This window comes from Penicillium oxalicum, chromosome IV (assembly GCF_001723175.1).
Source record: "Penicillium oxalicum strain HP7-1 chromosome IV, whole genome shotgun sequence".
NCBI classification, from domain to species: Eukaryota; Fungi; Ascomycota; class Eurotiomycetes; order Eurotiales; family Aspergillaceae; genus Penicillium; species Penicillium oxalicum.
The window spans coordinates 2287133-2306786 of NC_064653.1; the positions used below are offsets into that span (position 1 = coordinate 2287133).

Sequence of the window (19654 nt, forward strand, 5' to 3'; positions counted from 1 at the left end):
CAGAACAAGTACAATTCTGGCGACCTGAAGCAAATCGAACAAGTGCCCAGAAAATCAGAGGTCACCGAATTTAATCCCCAGAAGGATAAATTAGAACTCAAAACAACCCATCAGCGGTACACCTTCTCACACCTGCCAGCCATACCGGTTGCGAACCGATTCACCACGGCAGCGCATAAGTTCTATGTATCCGAAAGGCTACGAAACTATTCACCTCCCTCTCAACTCCACTGAGTACCGTCAACAGCGGCTCCTCCGCTCATCACATCTGCAATGGCTTGGTCTGAAGACGCTGCCGGAATGGGCTTCACCAAAGACGATGAGGATCGCTCCCCCGATCTAAGCGATGAGCTGAACCACAACCAGAAACTCAAGAGCGTCGATCTGGAGGGCCAGGGACGTCGACAGTCCCATCATCATGTCACGACCGTGGACGATACTTCGTCCACAAGTGAAAGTGTTGGCCGCCAGATTGAGTTGGAGTCGGAGAATCAGATCAAGTATCGCACTTGCAGTTGGGAAAAGGTACGTGATTTGGACAGTGTTACGAAGCTTGCACCTTGGGCTCTCGCCGATAGTCTGGAGACCACAAGGCAAGATAGTCGCACGAGTGTGGAAAATCCAGATGATCTTATCGATACTGACTCTTCCTCCATTCGGACTGTGTAGACTGCGGCTTTGCTATTTTCCGAGTATATTTGTCTGGCGATCATGTCGTTCCCATGGTCATATTCAATTCTGGGGCTCGTGCCTGGATTAATCTTAACAGTGGTGATTGCGGGAATTGTGCTCTACACTTCTTTGACAGTTTGGTAAGTCGCACGCCACGAGTCGTCTTCTTAGGCGTGGTTCCAGGCGCAAGCCCGCTGACAAGCAATTACAGGCGATTTTGCCTCAGACATCCCGAGATCCGCGATGTCTGCGATCTGGGCCAGTACCTCTTCTGGGACTCCAAGATTGCATGGTGGGCCACAGCGGTCATGTTCCTCCTGAACAATACCTTCATTCAAGGTCTGCACTGTGTCGTCGGGGCTGAATATCTCAACACCATGTCCGATGGTGCGGTCTGCACTGTGGTATTCTCCCTCATCGTTGCGATTGTTTCCTTCTTTTTTTCGCTTCCTCGCACATTCAGCACGTTGTCTCGGGTGGCCACCTTTTCCGCCTTCTTCACTTTTGTCTCCGTGCTGTTGGCGACCATCTTCGCCGGCATCGAAGGTCATCCTGCCGGCTATAAGCCGAACGCTGGGGTCGATTGGCTGGTTGTCCCGGCCAAGGGAACGTCTTTCATCAAGGGTATGAGTGCGTTCCTGAATATCAGTTACACGTTCATCGGACAGATCACCCTGCCCAGCTTCATCGCGGAGATGAAGGAACCACGGGACTTTTGGAAGTCCGTCACCGCCGTGACCATCGCCGAGGTCATTGTCTTCAGCATTGTGGGCGCCGTCATCTATGTTTACTCTGGTCAGTACACGACTGCACCCGCCTTTGGTTCCCTGTCGGATGAAGTCTACAAGAAAGTCGCATTCTCGTTCATGATTCCGACCATCATCTTCTTGGGGGTGCTCTACGCTTCCGTGTCGGCGCGTTTCATTTTCTTCCGCTTGTTTGATGGCACTCGCCACAAGGGCAACAACACCGTTGTCGGATGGGCTGCGTGGGCGGCCATCCTGGCTACCCTCTGGGTTGGGGCCTGGATCATCGCGGAGGTGATCCCCTTCTTCTCGGACCTGCTTTCCATCATGAGCTCTCTGTTCGATTCCTTCTTTGGATTCATCTTCTGGGGCGTGGCTTATATTCGGATGCGCGCTGCCGATCATGGCCCCGATTTTTACAAGACACGAGGTCTTCGGGGCTGGATTGGTTTCATCTTCAACGTTTTCCTGATCGTCGTCGGATTCTTCTTCCTGGGACCAGGAACCTACGTTAGTCCCCTCCACCGGCCCCTTACTTGGTTTGATCTGGTCTTTGCTAACGTGCGTTCACCAGGCCTCTGTCATGTCCGTCGTCCAAAGTTATCAGGACGGCACTGTCGGTAGTGTCTTTACTTGCAAGAGTAATGCGTTGTAATGAGTCTCATTTCCTTCGAAGAGAACCCGCTTCCATTTTGCTTCGCTGCGATCAACTTGAAGGGATCTCGACGAATTCGATGATTTGTACAAAAGATTTGCAAGATTGGGGGATCAAAAGAGATCTTTCTCTATAATGTCAACCTCCATTTGACCCGGATCACTGCGTTTGGACTGAATCAGCCAGGAGTGTTCTGAATCGGGAGGACATGACGCTCAGCTCGGTCAGTCCCTGTGAATCGATGCTGGTGGTGCGGTGTTTTATCTTGATCCCCCCAATTCATTCTGCACATAATTCATCTGCCTCAATAGCTGCATCGCACACACTCAGTCCGGCCCTCCAATGGCTAGGGTCGGTAACATTCAAAGTAAACAGCTTCGCCGCTGGCAACTGATGCCCAGGGCTTGATAGATAGAAGTCTATCACTGTCGCATGCTGAATCACCTCCTATAGCTCCCCATGGGGTATAAATCTCAAACAGGCTCGGCCACGATCGTTCATATAGACCCGTACGTATCTTCCCCGAGGAATTGTTCTCTATTTGGTCGGACCCGAAATCGAGACTTCCGAGTCGGTCATCGTGACCGATTCCACTCGTCTCCCTATCGCCACGTGACTTTCCCGCTGGTCCTTCCCCGACTAACGGAGAAGCACGTCTTCTCATGCGCTTAATTAATTCCTTCTCATGATGAGTCCTTAACCTTTTCATTCCCTCCTTCAGTCCTTTAGCATTCGCACATTTTTGACCATGTCTGGCATCCGTTCGCTCACAAGAACCGTGGACTTGGCCGCCGCGAGGGCCGTGGCCTTCACTGCTCCCCGCGCCTCGATTGGCTCCACAGTATTGCGGAGGGAGCTCTCTTCCGCGGTGCGGGCAGCTCCCCGCAAGCCGTCGGCCAGAATTACATCGCGGGCTGCAGTGCCTCAATTGAGGTCGCAACCCGCTCGCTATGCCTCCAGCTCCAGCGAGCCGCTGGCAAAGACGCAATTGTATGACTTGCACGAGGCGCACGGTGCCAAAATGGTGCCTTTTGCGGGATACTCAATGCCGCTCCAGTATGCCGATTTGAGCCATGTCGAGAGTCACAAGTGGACGCGCGAGAAGGCCAGTTTGTTTGATGTGAGCCACATGTAAGTTTCTTCTTTTGAATTTCTCCCCGGTTGCTCCATAAACACTGTCGCTATGTTGGAAAGCCTGGACCTAATCAATGGCTCCATCTAGGGTCCAGCACTCACTCAGCGGTCCCGGTGCCCTGCCGCTGCTGATGAAAGTCACTCCATCGTCGCTTGACAAGCTCAGCCCCAACACTTCGACTTTGTCATGTCTCTTGGAAAAAGAGACTGGTGGGATCATTGATGACACGGTGATCACCCGGCGCGGCAAAGAGTCCTTCTATTTTGTTACCAATGCCGGTCGTCGGGCTGAGGATCTGGAGTTCCTCCAAGGCGAAATTGAGGCCTATCGCTTGCAGCACGGCGCAGACAGCATCAAATGGGATATTCTTGAAGACCGCGCACTGGTTGCGTTGCAGGGTCCACTTGCTGCCAACGCTCTCCAGCCTCTGATCAACACCTCTGTCTCGACCGAGGATACAGATCTCAGCACCCTTTATTTCGGCCAGTGCCGCGAACTTTTCGTCACCTTGGCCGATGGCTCAGTATCTCCCTTGCCGCTGTTGATCACCCGCACTGGCTACACCGGTGAAGACGGATTCGAGATTTCTATTCCCTCGGCCGGGGCTACTGATCTCCCCCACCAAGTCGTCAACCTTCTTTTGAAGGACAGCAACACGGTCCGTTTGGCCGGTCTCGCTGCCCGCGACTCTCTTCGCCTCGAAGCTGGCATGTGTCTCTATGGCCACGACATTACCACTGCTCAGACACCTCCCGACGCTGCCCTGGGCTGGGTCGTCGGTCGTGATCGCCGGGACCCAGCTACCGCGACCTTCAACGGTGCCTCTGTCATTCTCTCTCAGCTGGCCAGTCCCAAGACCCTCAAGCAGCGCCGAGTTGGTCTGACTGTGGAGAAAGGCTCACCCGCCCGCGAGGGTGCTGTGGTCGTTGATCTGGCGGATCCTGCAAACCCCGTTGAGATTGGTGTGGTTACTTCGGGTCTGCCCAGCCCCACGCTAGGTGGAATTAACATTGCCATGGCGTACGTCAAGAACGGGTTCCACAAGAAAGGCACCGAACTCGGCGTCAAAGTCCGCAATAAGGTCCGCAAGGCCACGGTTACGGGTATGCCTTGGATTGAGAGCAAGTTCCACCGCCCAGCGTGATAAGGTGATGCCGGATACTTGAGGAGTTCTTGGGAAGCCGAAAAGATTTCTTGTGTAATGTCGAATTCTTTTATGTTTTGTTTGTTTTTTTTGTGCGAGCTCAGCGAGACTCAACGATGACTTGATGATACTTTTCTCTGAAAGACGGGTGGTTGCTTTTGTACATAGCCTTTTCTTAGTTTGCAACCTCCTTTTTCATGCTTGCAAATGATGTTTCAACCCATTCATCCCAAGCTGCCCGTTGCGATGGAATTCCACCTTCATGCTTTGCTTGATTTCATTACCGCTCGATGGCATCTAGGCCCATGATGAATATTTGTACTTTCCATTTCAGGCCATCGCCCAAGTCAGCCTCCAGCAGCTGGAAAATGGGAAATTTGAACTTATATACGTAGTATCAGCCATGTTCAACCTTGCGATTGGATATGTCATTATCTTGGAGATGAAATATGAACAACATAACCATGCTGCATCATGAAAGTGGAGCGCGGCCGTAAGCTCACCACACTCCTTTCTCCACCTTGAAGCAACAATGCGGTTGCTTTTCCACTCTTTCGATGTTACGCCAGGCGGACTGGTCACTGTGAACTGAGGCTGTGATCCTGTTTGGTGTTCTGGGAGATCAATACAGGGGCTCGAGTAAGCTCTTGATCCCAATGGGAAGAAGGGGAGTCTCGGAGTTAAGGGATAAGACAGGTTTATATGAGTGCTATATAGGGCTAAAAATAACCACTGTGAATATTAGGTCTCTCTGGCTAGGTTTGTAATGGCGAGGGCACTGCATGAATAAGGCACATGAGATCTCCTGATCAACGGATGAATAATGATCCGGAATGCACCCCTGACCTGGTCTCGACCTGAATGCCAACCTTCAAAGTTTGGTTAAGGATGCGTTTGATATGTTCTTCCTCTCTTTAAATACCCAGGGGCAGTGAACCTCCTAGCCGCGTCCATAGCAAAACTCAGCCTCTTCATTTCATGTCAGACAGAACGAGTGAATGTCATCCCTAGTGATATATTATAATGGACGATTACCAGAGCCCCGTCGTGGCGCAATTCCTCGAATCACTGCCAAATCAACTCTCCCAGGAATCATGTCACCAGTTCGCTTTGCACCACATTGTCCCAATTCTCTATCCCAACACTACCGGCAAGGTAGATATCCAACCTAGTCCTTTCCATGGAAGCATGAGCTATACGGTCATATTACATACTCATTTTACGTCCACTCATTTCACTGGCGTAGATGGTCGTATTGTCGTCCAGTTCCGAAGCGACAAGCAAGACCTTTTTGGAGTCACCGAAGCCAGCCACATTCATGGATCTACTGTACCTCTGGTAAAATACCAGGGCATGTATGAAGGGCTCTTTGTGTATACATCGCCTTTTGCACAAGGGACGCCTTATATCAGTATCTTGATGTCTTCCGAGGATTCTCAACTACCTCTTCAGAAGATGGCGACTGTCCTGGACCTTGCAGACCTGATCACACGAGGAGCCAAAACGAACACTGCTCTATTTGACACCGCTCTACCCGACCTTACTTTCACCCTTGAAAGAATTCAAAAAACGGTCAATAATTACAATTTTCGACATACATTCCTCAAAAACAAAATTTTGGCTTGCATCACCAAGCTCTTGCTACAGCTACCCAGTCTTACTACCCTCCCGGTCACCCTTACTCACCAGGATCTTTCACCCTTTAATTACCTGATTGACGTCTCTACGGGCAGAGTGCAGGCTGTACTAGACTGGGACGGTGCTCTTTATTTCCCGATTGGTTCCAATTTTCATTTCATAGATAGATAGCCTTTTCGGGTTTATGACCCTCGGAGGTTGGCAGGACACAGAAGACCGACCGGAACTAGAGAAGGTATTTTATGATCGGGTTCTAGCTCCTCTTGCTGCGCAAGGATTTGAAGGAATAACAAAAGAGCAACTGGAGTCTCAAAAGGCGATTGGGATGTTACTGTATGGTGTGGAGCGACTTCTCAAGTTCCAAAGACGAACGAGCCGAGCACTATCTAGATGGATATTTTCGGGGTTTACGGTATCTTTCATGAATGATTTTCTTCCTATTGTCGTATCAGATTAGCGCTCTCAACGGGGCATTAGTGTGTTGAAGTTTACGTGTTTAACTGAAAGGCTACAGTATCAAGGGCCATTCAGAAAAGTCATGGGGAATGCCCGCGCCAATTTCACACAAAATCAAGTTAATGAGGAGGATGGATTTTACCAGGTTCGTCGGAATTTTACCTTATACACTTGGGATGGGATATTACGGGGTGTACATTTACTTGATTGTGACTTTAGAACATGCCGGCCAGCGGAATAACCTCGATCTGCAAGCCAAAGGGGGAACTTTTGGCCAGCTCAGTCGCGATATATTTACTTCTTGGAGTGACGAACGAACCTCTTGGATGTTGTGTTGGCGAGTTGGGATCGCAAAAAAGTTACGAGTGAGGCTCTTGCATCACCTGACCTGCCGTTGGCCAGGCTGGCGTCCAGTGCAGACTCGAGAAACGATTCAAGATACCGAGGTTCTTGGGTTAGTTAGATTCCAAGTTAGACGAGGTATTCTGTCCCAAGAGAAGTATAGACGTCTTGCCACTATGTCATATATGATTGAGAATTGAAAACAAGAATTGACATTGGCTATGCAAAACGGTCATTTCTTTTGCAGTAAACCGAGGGTATCAAAGTTCAGCAGTCACTCAGAGGGGTGGAAAGAAAGAGATGAAAAAAAAAGAGCAAAAGGAAGAAGAAAAAATACAGGTGGTCTTCATGTGAAACCGTTGCGGAAGGGGGAATTAATGTCACAAAGGACCGATCGCTCGCTCAGTAGGGTATGAAGTCAATTTGCATGCGGTCTAGGACGATCCGTTAGAGTCAGGTATTTTGCGTGGCGCCAGTTGACACATACCTAAAAAATGATTCCAGTTCTCGTCTTCACTGAGCTGGTGGGTCCAATACTGCTCCAGAAACTTCAAGGACTGCAACACATTGGGAACTCGAATAGTATCGTACAAGGACGAAAGCAATTGTCGGACCGTATCGCGATCCTCACCACGAGCCTCACAGCCTGCGATGAAGAGTGGAGTCGTCAGCATGACCCAGGGGCTTAGACCAGCTGACGGTCCGATCTGTGCCGTACATTCTAAAATTCGCCGGACGGACTGCTGGACAAGAGCCGAGGTTGTCGGAGTCTTTCGCAATCGCCGGTGGATCTGAATCAAAGCACTATGCTGAAATGCCTCGTTGCAGAGGGCAAGATGCTGCACACTATCTGCAGAGAGCCGCTCCGCCCGTCCAGGGTAGAATGATGGTTCAGATGTCGCTCCTCGTCGCATGAGCTCTTGTATTGATGCTTCGAGCGCGGCAGCTTCATCTTCGGTGTTCTCGTCCATCTCGGTGACAAATCCCGGGCTCTGGTGCTCTTTCGCGGCCTGTTCGACTCTCCACGCAGCCGCTCCGATCTGCCGGAAAACGGCTGCCAGGTCGACTGTGAAACCCCAATAGTCATCCAAGTAGTCTGGAGAGACTCTTTCTCCCGCCGTATCGGAGGACGAAGCCGCCAGTGAGTTGTCAACGGGTGGACCATTGCCCGTCAATGCTGTGAGCGACACAATGGACCAATACCAGCGGTCGAGGTATCGCCGGAAGCCACTCTTAGTCTGAAGGGAATCCTCGCCTGCCATATCGAGGGTATTCATCAATGCTCTTGCACCTTCGATGTGAGCTCGCCATGATCGTGGGTGAATAGCACCAGAATGAATTTCGGCTAAACAGAGCGTTCGCGCCGTGGCAACCAGAGCTTCCGAATTCTGGGATGAGGGATGTTGTAATTCTTTGCGAAAGTGTTCCAGACTAAGTGCCATCAGGCGTGCAATGTCTGGAGCCGACTTGACGCTCTCCGGTTGGTTGTGTAGAGCCTGAATGTGGATGGCAGAGAGAGCGGTCGTGGCGTACAGCAGAGATGGAGTCTGGAGAGCCATCGGTATAATCATTCGGCAGATCTCTTGCTGCATCCCCGAATGACTGGCAGTGATCTGTGACGCATCATTGATGAAGTGATGTAACAACGCTCTCTGATCCGGCGCAATGGAGGAGAAGGGATCAACAGGGCTAGTCAGGCTCAATTCCAATTTAGACTGGACCTGCATTTGCGCCGATGTCTGTGCTTGGGCTTGGGCTTGGGCCTGACCCTGCGCTTGCGCCTGCGCCTGCGCCGACTTGGTGGTGTATATAAATTCTCCCGGGGAGTATTCTATTGAAACAAGTCAAAAGTCTGGTCCCAAAAGAGCAAAATATTGCCAGGTAGAGCTTATACTCGGATCATACCCAGTCTTTGCATGTTTCCAGTGTCCACACAGGCTCCAAACCGGGATCTAGAAAACGCACGTCCACCCCACTGAAGCAACATGGCATACTTGCACTGGACCCCTGCAAGTTGACAACGCCCACATGTTGGTCTCTGCTCGTCACATTTCTGACGTCGCGCTTTACATCTTGTGCAGCCGGTAAAGGATCTCGACATGGGTCTTGTCAGGGGCGGCCTCGGGTGGTCGAAGGAAGAGAAAGCAGAAATTCTGCGGGGAGTGCGAATTATCTCCGATCGGTTGGATTCCGCGCGGAAGATCTGAGAGAACGGCTAGCCCCGCATGCCCATGCGACCTGACGGGAACGGGAGATGATGATCTCCAATTCAGTACCATTCGTGATTGTACAAGGTTTGAATTTACAGGATGCCATTTCTCACGATCGAGTGAATTCTATATGATGACAGTCTAGTCTCCTATCCTGAATTGGAGTGGTGATTCATGAGTTCAAGGAGAAAGGGCTAGCGCGACGGGCCCAATATGGAAGCCTGAGGTTTGACGGCCAGTCCATCAGGTTGGATATTCATGTTCACATTGAGGCGGGCAGTAGATAAAACGCACGACGGCAGATTCGCATGACGGATGCTTCGAAATAGAACAGCCTAGTGCACGCTGTGGGGGGGGGAGGAAAGGCACACGGGTGAGGCCGGCAAGGGCGCAGTTGTCAGACTGAGAGGAAGGGAGATGAATACCAGATAACACCGAGAGCGAGGTAAGAGGCTGATACGATTGCTGAGGTGCCCTCTGCTATCATCCGTCAAAAGTATAGCGGAGCCATTCGCCAACGGCACGCAGACTCTCCCACCGAACGGTCTCATCTTTGTCGGCCATGAGCTCCATCACCCGTGTCTTCAGACCAGCCCGTTCCAACTGGGCGCGTCGCTCGGGGAGCTCTTTCACCAACTGCCCCACGTCATTGCAGGCAATGGCCAGAACTTGTTTGTCATTTTCCCAGTCCTTGGAGAGAATCTCGGCCAGCTTCTTGGGTAAAGCCCCGTTGCTCTCGTCCAAGATCCGGCGGGCATTTTCTTTCCAGAACGTAGGGTTCTTGTGGGGAGGTGACCAACGCAGGTGACCAGATTGGACCTCGGCGGCGTATTGATCGAATGTCGTCTGCGTCTTGGTATACTCATCTAGCATAGTAGAGAGTCCGTTGAGATCTTCGAGAAGATCGGGATCCACGAGATGACGACCAGCAAGATTGGTCAACAGAGCAGGCAGTCGGACAAAAACAGCGACGGGCAAAAGGATTGATCGATTGCTGTCACAGAGATTAAAAAGAGTGGCGAGAAGAAGGCGTGTAGTCTTTTCCTTCGGTGAAAGGCGGAGAAGCTGGGTGTAGAGTTGAATGATTTCATAATTCCTGAAAAAGAGTATCGAGGTCAGCCACCAGCCAGTACTCCAGCCAGTACTCCTTCCCTGGGCTTCATCGATTGTACGTACTCTTGAAGATCCTCGCCAATAAGTTCACTCTCAAAAGTGAGCTGCCAAATCACTAGTAGAACGCGGTAGAGCAGTTGGAGACCCACGCCGCCCGCGAGACCAGGCTCAATACTGCGCGTGTTATTGCCAGCAACACTGTTGCCGCTGCTGTCCTTGGTTCCCGCCGCGGTTCGGAGTGTCTCAATCAGTGGGTCCAACGTCTCTTTTCGATGCTTCCAAAAGATCTCCCGAGCATGTTTCTTCCGCAGAAGCTCCGAGAATCCTTGGACGCCGATGTCCTGGAGTCCACTGTCGGAGTTCTTGGTCAGAGTCGAAAGGTAAGTGTATAGTTGGGGGAGGGCCTCTGCATCTCGCGGCGCAGGCTTCGATGAAGTCACAAGGCTGTGTGAGACGAGAGCCGTGAGAAAAGTAGAGGTGAGTAAGGGAATGGGGTCTTCGGCATTGTTGGAACTATGCAGGAAGGGCAGGAAGGGCTTGTAGGGCTCAGGATGAGACACAAGCGAGTCGGCTAGCTCAGGCACATCTAAACATAACAACCGTGAGCTCGGTGATGACTGTGAGGCATTTGTTGCACTGGTTACGCACCTTGGATGAGGTCCGAGGCCAGCACCAGAATGTACTGCACAATATCGGTTCTCCGAGATGCCGATTCCAAAACGCTCTTTGATTGCGATCCACCGGCGAGTAAAGCTGTGTAGCCAGCGAGATCCGTCTTTATCGTTTGAATGCGCTGTTCCTTTCGCACCTTGTCCACCGCCTTAATCTTCTTGAGGTGATCATCGGTGATGTTGCCCGCGCGGACAGCACCTTCCCAAGGAATTGGCCGCGCTCGAATGTTGTTCTGCAGAGAACCGAGGTACGAAGGCGGATCCAGTGACATGTTGACTGTACAGGGCCCCCGGGGGCTAGAGAGGAGAGGAGAGTCCGTGGGAGTTGGCAAAGCCGTGTTGGATCAGGAATGGGGAGGAGATGAGCTCGAGGGGTGGAGATGACGGAAGCTGGTGACGCCAAGACCACATGTCGGGCGCGCGCCCCCCCAAATCACCAGTTGGACAGATGCGCTTATCGCATCTTCTCCATGTGTCTCACGATTGTCCATGAGGACTCGACGTCGATGTGCTCACCACCAGCACAACCTATGAACCCCTAGTGTACTCCTAGAGTTGACGTCTCTCGTTTTACGACTTAAGATCTGTCACGACAATCATCCGGCAATTGTCATCCAGTCTCAGCAGGTTGGCGTCTCGACCTCAAGCCAACCTAGGTCGCATTTGTCCTCCTCTAGTTCAACTTTTGTCGCAGAGCCAGCTTTTTCCACCGGCAGACCATTCTGGCACGGTATCGGGACCGCTCATTCGAGCCCACGGCGCTACGGCGAGATCTTTCCCTCAACGACATTCCTTAGCAACCTCATGCGAACGGAACACACGTTCATTGTTGCCTAGAAGGTGTCTTCGGCCTCTCGGTTTTCTTTGACACCATGACGCAAAATTCTCAAGCACCCAAATCCAAATGGGGTGTGGGGAGTTTCTTTCAACAGGCTGTTGCTGGCGTCGAATCGCGACTTGACAACATATTGATGGATCAGGAGGAGGCATCAAAGGTCCCAAAACCGAAAGCCAAGGAGACCGAAGGTGCCGCGCCTCCGATCACCAAGTCGCCTGCTGGATGTGAGAACTTCAGTCGAAGATTTCAATTGGTCCCGTACTGATCGAACTTTTGTAGCGATTTCGCGCAGCTCTTCCAGTGCGCGCAGAAATGACCGGCTTCAGGAACGACTGGCGCGCGCCGTGGTGAAATCTAACACGGCGAATCGGAACTCCCAGTCGTCACCGGCACAAGACTCAATTCCCGGCAGTCCAGTCCAGACTGAAGATGCAAGGTCGAGCATAGATATCGACTCCGTCGCTTCTGCAGGCCCGAGAATATCCGAGGATCTCAAAAGTCCTCCGCTCAATGGAGAGGGTGTTGCGGATCGTGCTGGCACACCTCGGGCAAGCCATGAATCTGAGGAATCTCACCGTCTATCTTTTGAGGTTACCAGCATGGAATCTCGTCAATCGGGCGAGACGAGTCGAAAGTCTGGAAACCCTAATCTGGAGTTACCAAGCTCACGTCGAAGCGAAGCATTGAGCGGCCGTGTCTCGAGCGACAGCGCGCGCCTAAGCATCGATACGCCGTCCGAATCGCGAGTTAGTGAGGATGGTGACCGGTCTCAATGGCAACAGGAGCGATATGAGTATCTCGCCCGCATTGATGAGCTCCAACGAAACCTTGATAATATGGTAGAAGAAGCTGCCAGATCTGCGAGGATTGCCGCTGCCGCCGCGTCTCCCGGGAGCCCTGATAAAGAACTAGCCGAGGCCAGAGAGAAGTACGCTTTGTTGATGAAGGAGGGTCAAAAGCTTGAATCAGAGGCAGCGAATTCACGGACGGCAGTGAGAAGATTGAGACAGCAGCTCGCAGACAATTCCAAGCTACAAGCGGAATTGAAGAAAAAGAACGAGAAGCTGGAAAAAGCTTTGCTCAGCTCTGAGAGTAGAGCGAATCGGGCCGAGGCTGCGGAAAAGCGCGCAATTGAATCACTTTCTTCCCATCTGAAGATGACCAAAGACTTTGAGGCGGTGACAATCGAGCGGGACGCTTTAAATCAGACAGTGAAAGAAATGAAGGCTCAGATCGGCCGAGCGGTGGCCCGCGCTGAAGCTGCCGAGGCTCAGGCTCGCTCAGATGCTTCGAAACAGGAAGAGCGTCGGACTGAAGAGCTCGAGGAAGAGTTGTCATCGACCAAGATTGAACTTGAAATCTGCCAGGCCAAGTCCCAAAAAGAGATTGCGGAGCTGAAGGGTAGCCTCGAGCGGGAGAAAGAGAGGGCCCGCTCCCTCGAGATCGAGTTGAAGGCAGAGCAGTCCGCTTTGGAGAGTCAGATGGAGAGCCTTCGCGTCCGCGCGGAGGAAGCGTCCTCGGGGGCTCACGGGGACACACAGGCCAAGTTGCTGCGCCAGATTGAGACTCTGCAGACGCAGTATTCGGTTGCTAGCGAGAACTGGCATGCTCTTGAGGGCTCTTACATTTCACGACTCGATGCAGCGGAGAAGGAGCGCGACCAGACCGGTGAGAGGGAAAAGGATCTACGAAAGAGGCTTCGGGAAATGGTAAGATGACCATGTGATAGACAACATAGACTCGCGAGATTGGTGAGCTGACATATCTGTTCTTAAAGACCCTTAGAGTGAAACAGCTTGAAGAGGAATTGGAGGGCTGCAAGGAAACCGAGAGCGAACTTCAAAGTCAGCTCGACAAACGGGCGCAAGATCTTGAAAAGATTCAGCAAAAGCTTCAAGCCGCCACCGATGAGGTGGCCTCCGTCAAGAAAGAAATGAATGAGCAGAAGAAGACCTCGGATGCCAACTGGGCTCAGAAACTGGAGGAAGAACGCGCTAGATGGCGAGAGCAATTTCACAATCTGCAGCAACCTCGGGGTGTCTCTCCGGTCCCTTCGACACGTCGATCGAGCAATCTCGACACCATCCCATCTGTTCTATCAGATTATCGGCCTGGAAGCCGCCGCTCATCCACTTTGCCCCCCGGATCTCCAGACATGGGGACCCCACCTCGCCAAAACTCCTATCCAGCTTCCATTGCCCAGGGAACCTTGTCACCTCCCCCCATTAACACCTCTGTAGGCTTCCCGTCTATGATGCTGGAGACCCCCTCCATCACATTTGAACCGGATGAGTTCTTTAGCTCCGGCGAACCAGCCACTCCGTCCGCGTATGGCGGCACACACACGGCTGCCTCGCGCGGTATCAACGACATCATCTCAGAATCGACTGTTGGCGCGGGCCCCTCTGTGCAGCTAGTTGAACGGATGAGTGCTACTGTGCGTCGACTGGAAAGTGAACGTGCAGGCATCAAGGATGAGCTTGCGCGAGTCACGGCACAGCGTGATGAGGCTCGGAAACAGGTGGTTGAGCTGATGCGTGAACTGGAAGACAAGAAGGCCTCAGATTCACGGGTCAAAGAACTGGAGGCTCAACTTGCGGAGATCGATCAGCGTTACTTGACGACACTTGAGATGCTCGGCGAGAAGAGCGAGCAGGTCGAAGAACTTGAGGCCGACATTGCTGACCTGAAAAGAATCTATCGTGAGCTTGTCGACAGCACGATGAAATGAGGTGCATGTATGCTTTACGACTGTATATAGATCGCTTTGGTGTTCCCCTCCTGTGGCTCATGCAAATTGATGTCGCTTACCAAACAGGGTGTCCAATATAATAAGATAACCATCCATGAGTCCAGCCCTGGCCAGCTTTCCTGGTACTTGAGGTAGTCGTCATTCCGCAGCCTGCACAAGCTATTTTCTGCGTTGATCCTCATCGGCCTGGAGAGCTCCCGCCTCTCGAATTTACCCAGCGATGGCGGACCCTGTAAATTCTAAGGCCGTATAGACGTTGAGTCAAGCAATTAACTTCTCCTGACCGAAGAATTGGAGCTTACGAGGGTTAGACTGAACTTGACGAAATATTTGCAAGATCACCGAAGCTGCAGGTACAGAGTCGAGCCCGGCAACTTGACCGTTGATGATTCTTCCTGGATACTTCGAATGTCGGTATCACGGAAAATCTCTGCCGCGATGCAACGCTGCGGAGAGAATGAGGGGTACTCCATCAATGAGTATCTTTCGATCCACGACGATCACTAGACTCCGCAGGAAATTCTCCTGAACTGGAGCTACCTTGCGCCTGGGACTTGGGCAAGAGGATCTGCACCAGATTCATAAACATGTTTTTCCCTTTAGGGGTGGGGGGCCTATTCTATTAAAATGAACTTTCTCACCTCCACGTCCGTGATGTCCCACTGCTTGGCCGTGTCGAACGATGAGACCCATTCAGCAACTTCTGTTTGTGTTCGGGTTTGCTCTCGTGGCGAGCGGGGACAATGGAAAGGACACTTTGGGTCTCAGTAACGGGTACACATCACTATCAACGAGCAATTTTGACATCAAACTCGTCAAGGATTCGCAAACACTTGCGTCGCTGAAACCTCGGAATGTCGATTTCGATTTCTTGCCATTTGATGATCTTGTTCATCGCGCAGCCGATGGCCAATATCACAATGGCGATGTCACATTTCGGTATCGAGAATCAGGCGCAACTACGTGGATCTCTGCCGACTCATCCACGTCGAGAAAGCAGGTGAAGCAGGTGTCTAGTTCTGCTGCGGCTGTTGCTGCTACTTCACTCGCTGCCGCCGACCTATCCGCCACTTTGCCCTCTGAGATTCCATTTCGAGTCATCCGCTCCTGGTCCAATGTAGACGGAGACCTTGGACTGGCATTCACCATCACCAACCGGGCTAGTCGGTCCATGGAAATCGGCAGTCTTGGGTTTCCCACCGAGTTCAACAGTATTTTCACAAATCGGCCGGCAGAGGAGATGGCGGCCAAATGCTCTCTTACAGATCCCTACATTGGAATGGATGCTGGGTATCTTCAAGTGACGCCTACCTCTGGGACGGGAGCTGCGTTGATTGTCACTCCTCTGACCAACACCAGTACACCATTGGAAGCTTGGCGGAATCTGGATGAGCCGAGTGTTGATCCGCTCTACTATGGGAGTCAGACGTTTGAGGGCTTCTATGAATGGCAGACTCATAGCAAGGCCTTTGCTGAAAATGAGTGGGCCGGGGTGACTCCGTGGAATCGACCAAGTTCTCGGATGTTGAAGCCCGGTCAGTCCGTCACCTACGGACTGCGGTTTTCCCTCGTCAAGGAGGGCATTCGTGACATCGAAAAGACTGTAGAGGCGACTAATACCCCGGTCGTCGTTGGTATCCCGGGCTATGTGATTCCAACGGACTTGACGGCTCGATTATTCGTTCTTCACGGCGACGTTGCCAAGATTGTGTCGGATGGAAATGCATTCAAAATCGCCCAAGACTCGAAGCAATCCTTCAGTCTCACTCCGACGAGCTCTGCCTGGGGCCGCACCAAGGTCACCATCACTTATACAGACGGCAAGGTTCAAACGGTACACTATTTTATCACCGATTCCGCACCCGCGGTTATCAGTCAACTGGGCCAATTCACCACCACATCCATGTGGTTTGACGATACAACGGATCCGTTTGGTCGTGCCCCTTCTGTCATGACCTGGGATCATTCTCTCGGGGCCAAGGCCCTGCAAGACCCTCGAGTCTGGATCTCCGGGCTCAGTGACGAAGGAGGCGTTATCTACCTTGCCAGCGCGATGAAGCAATTTGGAAGTAGTGCGGCTGAGGAAATGGCAAAATTGGAAACCTTTGCCAAGGAGGTTCTTTCGACCAGAATCCAAAATTCCGACTTCACGGTCCGAAAGAGTCTTTTCTACTACGAGCCCAGTCTGGTGCCGGGCTACCGTTACGATCAATCTATCAATTGGGGCAACTGGTGGTCATGGAACAAGGATGCAGCTTACTCGACGGACCGAGCGTACGACTACATCCATGTCATCGGGGCGTATTGGGCGCTCTATCGAGCTGGACGAGCCGATGAGTCGCTCCTCACGATCCACCCGTGGAAGTGGTACTTGAGCCAAGCGTACAACACCACGATGGTCTGCTTTACGACGGATCCCAACGGCAACGGCAAAGTCGGCTACTCTCGACTGGGTCTCATGGGTGAGACAGTTGTGGGGGAGCTTCTGACGGATCTGCACCGTGAGGGTTGGACTCGAGAGGCTGATGAGGTGGAGGCTGCCATGAAGATTCGGGCCATGGCTTGGAACGCCGAAGCTGTCCCGTATGGCAGCGAGATGGCATGGGATTCGACGGGGCAGGAAGGAATATACTACTGGAGCAAGTGAGTCGGCCTGTTCTCGGCGCGGTGCGAAAGAAGAAAGAGGCTGAGGTGCAACTTTTGGCGCAAATTACCGCAAACAGAGGGACGAGGGAGACGGTTGCTAACGAATGATCGTTTTTCTTTGAACAGCTACTTCAAATTAGCCAAGACGGCCACCAAGACCATCAACAGCATCATCGGATACATGCCCACGGTGGCTCACTGGGGATGGAACGGAAACGCCCGACGATACTGGGACTTTATGTGAGTCTTCTTTCGTCGCATGGATATCGGACTGTGCGCTACTTGCTCCAGACCATGAGGCATCGCATTAACCTGGCACGGTACGTATGAGTAGTTACGGCGGCAAACTCCAGCGCATCGAACGCATGATCCACCACTATGGCTCCAGTCTCAATGCCCTCCCACTCCTCTCACAATTCCGCCAGACTCCCCACGACACTACCTCCTACGCGTCGGATACGGCGGAATCACCGGGCCTCTGAGTAACATCCGACGCGACGGGTCCATGTACAACGGGTTCCACTCGTTCCCCGACACCCTCCGCGGGGATGATTACTCGGGCGACTTTGGCCCGACTTTTCTCGGCATGATGTTGGGTGCCGGGGTCTATGTCGTGAATGATGCCGATCTCGGACTGGTCACGTACGGGGGCAATATGAGGGTTTCCTCTTCGGGCGACCTCGTCACGGTCCAACCGCGAGATGCCATTCGTCGACGGGTGTATATTGCAGATTGGGGGGTGTATGTTACGATCAGTGCGGGTTGGATAGATGAGGTTTCTTTCCATCGCGGATCTGTTGAGGGGGCATCCTTGACGTTGCACGTTGTCCCTGGTCCGACGAAGGCGTCGTCGACTGTGATCTGGGTTGAGACGCCGGGGACGGGAGGAACGTTTAGAGTCACGGGGCTGGAAGGGGCAGTAGTTGAAGAGAAGAGGGGAGGTTGGCAAGTGACACTGGGATCGACTGGGGCCCAAGTGGTTGTCTCGAATCATTAGATTCTGAAAGGGTGATATCAGGGAATGCAGCAGGTTGTGTGGACGGGCGTGAAAGATACAAATAAGGTGGTACTGCTGTATGTACACATTATCTTACTGCATCAAAAACCCGATACTTCAATATCTCACAGCGACTCGACCAATCTCCACAAAACCCCCACAGCATCAAGAAAGCCAATTCGCAAAAGATCAGTTGACATCCCCCAAAAGGCTGTCGCTGCACAGATTCGGTAAACTTCGAGACGTACTAACTCCAAAGTAAATTTTAGGAACGCCAAATCAATCGAAGTAATTGATATAAAAGGGCCCTTACATCTCTCCACCTGCACCTGTCAACTTCAAAAGACCTCAGCCAGCAAAATGACGTCCATCAAACACCGGCAACGGACTCGGTACCAGCCAATCATTTTTTTGATCGAAATTTCGCACGGCCTGATTTGAACATCTCACTTGATCGGTGGATTTCTGGGGAATGTGACAGGGTGAAAAAAAAAAGTCAGTCATTAAAAAAAAACAAAGTAAAAAGAAAATACCAATATGCCATCATACCAATTTTCGATATGAAATGTCCCAAAACTGAACAGGTACTATATCACACTAGAATATTCCGGCTCTCGAACCACGAGCTCTGATTCTCATCCTTTTGACATGGATTGCTCTCATGGACTTTCTGAAAATATCATATCAAGTATCTATGTTAAGAGTAGTACTTCAGTTCAACACAATTCCCCTAAAGCTACGATAGGAGCTCCTATCGCAGATGCGCGATGATCGACGGATGACGTTGTCCCCTTTTTGAAAAAAGTCTTTGGTCAACAACCTTATGGGGGAGAGGGGCCAATCAGGCCGTGGGTCAGTGTCGTCGCAATCTTTATCCACAGAGGGGGGTCCTCCTACAAGATATTTACGAACGAGTCATGAAGAGTTGACTCCTCCCCTCTTATCCTCAATGCTCCATATGTGACAAGGAAGATGGGTCCCACTAGCTCTGCATGTCAAACTCTCTAATGCACGATGGAAATCGGAAAAAGGAGAGAAGAGAATGGAAGAGAAAAGAAACAAGGCAAGCTAGAATAAGGCTGGGAAGGGGAAGAGGAAGCGGAAGAGGAAAAGAAAATAAGGTCAAGATAGCAAAAAAAAAAAAAACAAGAAAAAAAAAATGAAATGAAATGATGCGATATGATGACACTGATCATGATCATGATCATCGGGTGGGTCGGCACTGCACGTCAAATGGGATGCGTCCTGACATTTCCTCCGCATTTTCCTGTGAGTGGACTGGTTTATGATGGCGACGGGACCGTCCCATGACAGTACTTCTTCTACTACCCGTGTGTATGTACTACATCGTCATACTCGTGGTGGCGAGCTGGGACCAGTCGTTGACAAAGGCGAGACGTGCCCGGTGCAGTTGGCGCGCCTCAAATTTGAGGAGAAAGGGGCGGCATCGATCATGTTGAATATGGGAGCGTCCAAAAGTATTTGTCAATTTGACGGGGGGAGAAAAAAAATAGAACTTGGGCCAATCAAGCATTGGAATGTCCATGTTGCTTCGGAGTGGAGATACTGAAGATGTAAAATGTACTGCAATCGATAAGCTGACTACTTGAGCCTTCCCCCCCCCCCCCCCCGAGAGCGG

At 51.7% G+C, this 19654-nt stretch overlaps 7 protein-coding genes across 7 annotated transcripts; 5 read left to right on the top strand and 2 right to left on the bottom strand.

Moving 5' to 3' along the window:
* Nucleotides 1-273: 273 nt before the first annotated feature.
* Nucleotides 274-2073, top strand: POX_d05578 (uncharacterized protein; the record flags this gene model as incomplete). The annotated part of the gene is made up of 4 exons (XM_050114420.1): nt 274-525; nt 670-812; nt 884-1928; nt 1993-2073. 4 exons carry the CDS (start codon nt 274-276, stop codon nt 2071-2073), a joined length of 1521 nt encoding a protein of 506 aa, XP_049969371.1.
* A 748-nt stretch (nt 2074-2821) lies between these two features.
* POX_d05579 (Aminomethyltransferase) lies at nt 2822-4352 on the top strand (the record flags this gene model as incomplete). The annotated part of the gene is made up of 2 exons (XM_050114421.1): nt 2822-3204; nt 3296-4352. 2 exons carry the CDS (start codon nt 2822-2824, stop codon nt 4350-4352), a joined length of 1440 nt encoding a protein of 479 aa, XP_049969372.1.
* Nucleotides 4353-5375: 1023 nt separating this feature from the next.
* Nucleotides 5376-6161, top strand: POX_d05580 (uncharacterized protein; the record flags this gene model as incomplete). The annotated part of the gene is made up of 1 exon (XM_050114422.1): nt 5376-6161. The coding sequence occupies one exon, from the start codon at nt 5376-5378 to the stop codon at nt 6159-6161; it is 786 nt and encodes a 261-aa protein (XP_049969373.1).
* A 1029-nt stretch (nt 6162-7190) lies between these two features.
* Nucleotides 7191-8889, bottom strand: POX_d05581 (uncharacterized protein; the record flags this gene model as incomplete). The annotated part of the gene is made up of 3 exons (XM_050114423.1): nt 7191-7222; nt 7276-8619; nt 8694-8889. The coding sequence occupies 3 exons, from the start codon at nt 8887-8889 to the stop codon at nt 7191-7193; spliced, it is 1572 nt and encodes a 523-aa protein (XP_049969374.1).
* Nucleotides 8890-9481: 592 nt separating this feature from the next.
* On the bottom strand, nt 9482-11054 carry POX_d05582 (uncharacterized protein; the record flags this gene model as incomplete). Its single annotated transcript, XM_050114424.1, has 3 exons — nt 9482-10094; nt 10175-10697; nt 10760-11054. The coding sequence occupies 3 exons, from the start codon at nt 11052-11054 to the stop codon at nt 9482-9484; spliced, it is 1431 nt and encodes a 476-aa protein (XP_049969375.1).
* A 600-nt stretch (nt 11055-11654) lies between these two features.
* Nucleotides 11655-14351, top strand: POX_d05583 (uncharacterized protein; the record flags this gene model as incomplete). The annotated part of the gene is made up of 3 exons (XM_050114425.1): nt 11655-11844; nt 11900-13329; nt 13398-14351. 3 exons carry the CDS (start codon nt 11655-11657, stop codon nt 14349-14351), a joined length of 2574 nt encoding a protein of 857 aa, XP_049969376.1.
* A 703-nt stretch (nt 14352-15054) lies between these two features.
* On the top strand, nt 15055-18015 carry POX_d05584 (uncharacterized protein; the record flags this gene model as incomplete). Its single annotated transcript, XM_050114426.1, has 4 exons — nt 15055-17015; nt 17145-17258; nt 17318-17342; nt 17407-18015. The coding sequence occupies 4 exons, from the start codon at nt 15055-15057 to the stop codon at nt 18013-18015; spliced, it is 2709 nt and encodes a 902-aa protein (XP_049969377.1).
* Nucleotides 18016-19654: the final 1639 nt, after the last annotated feature.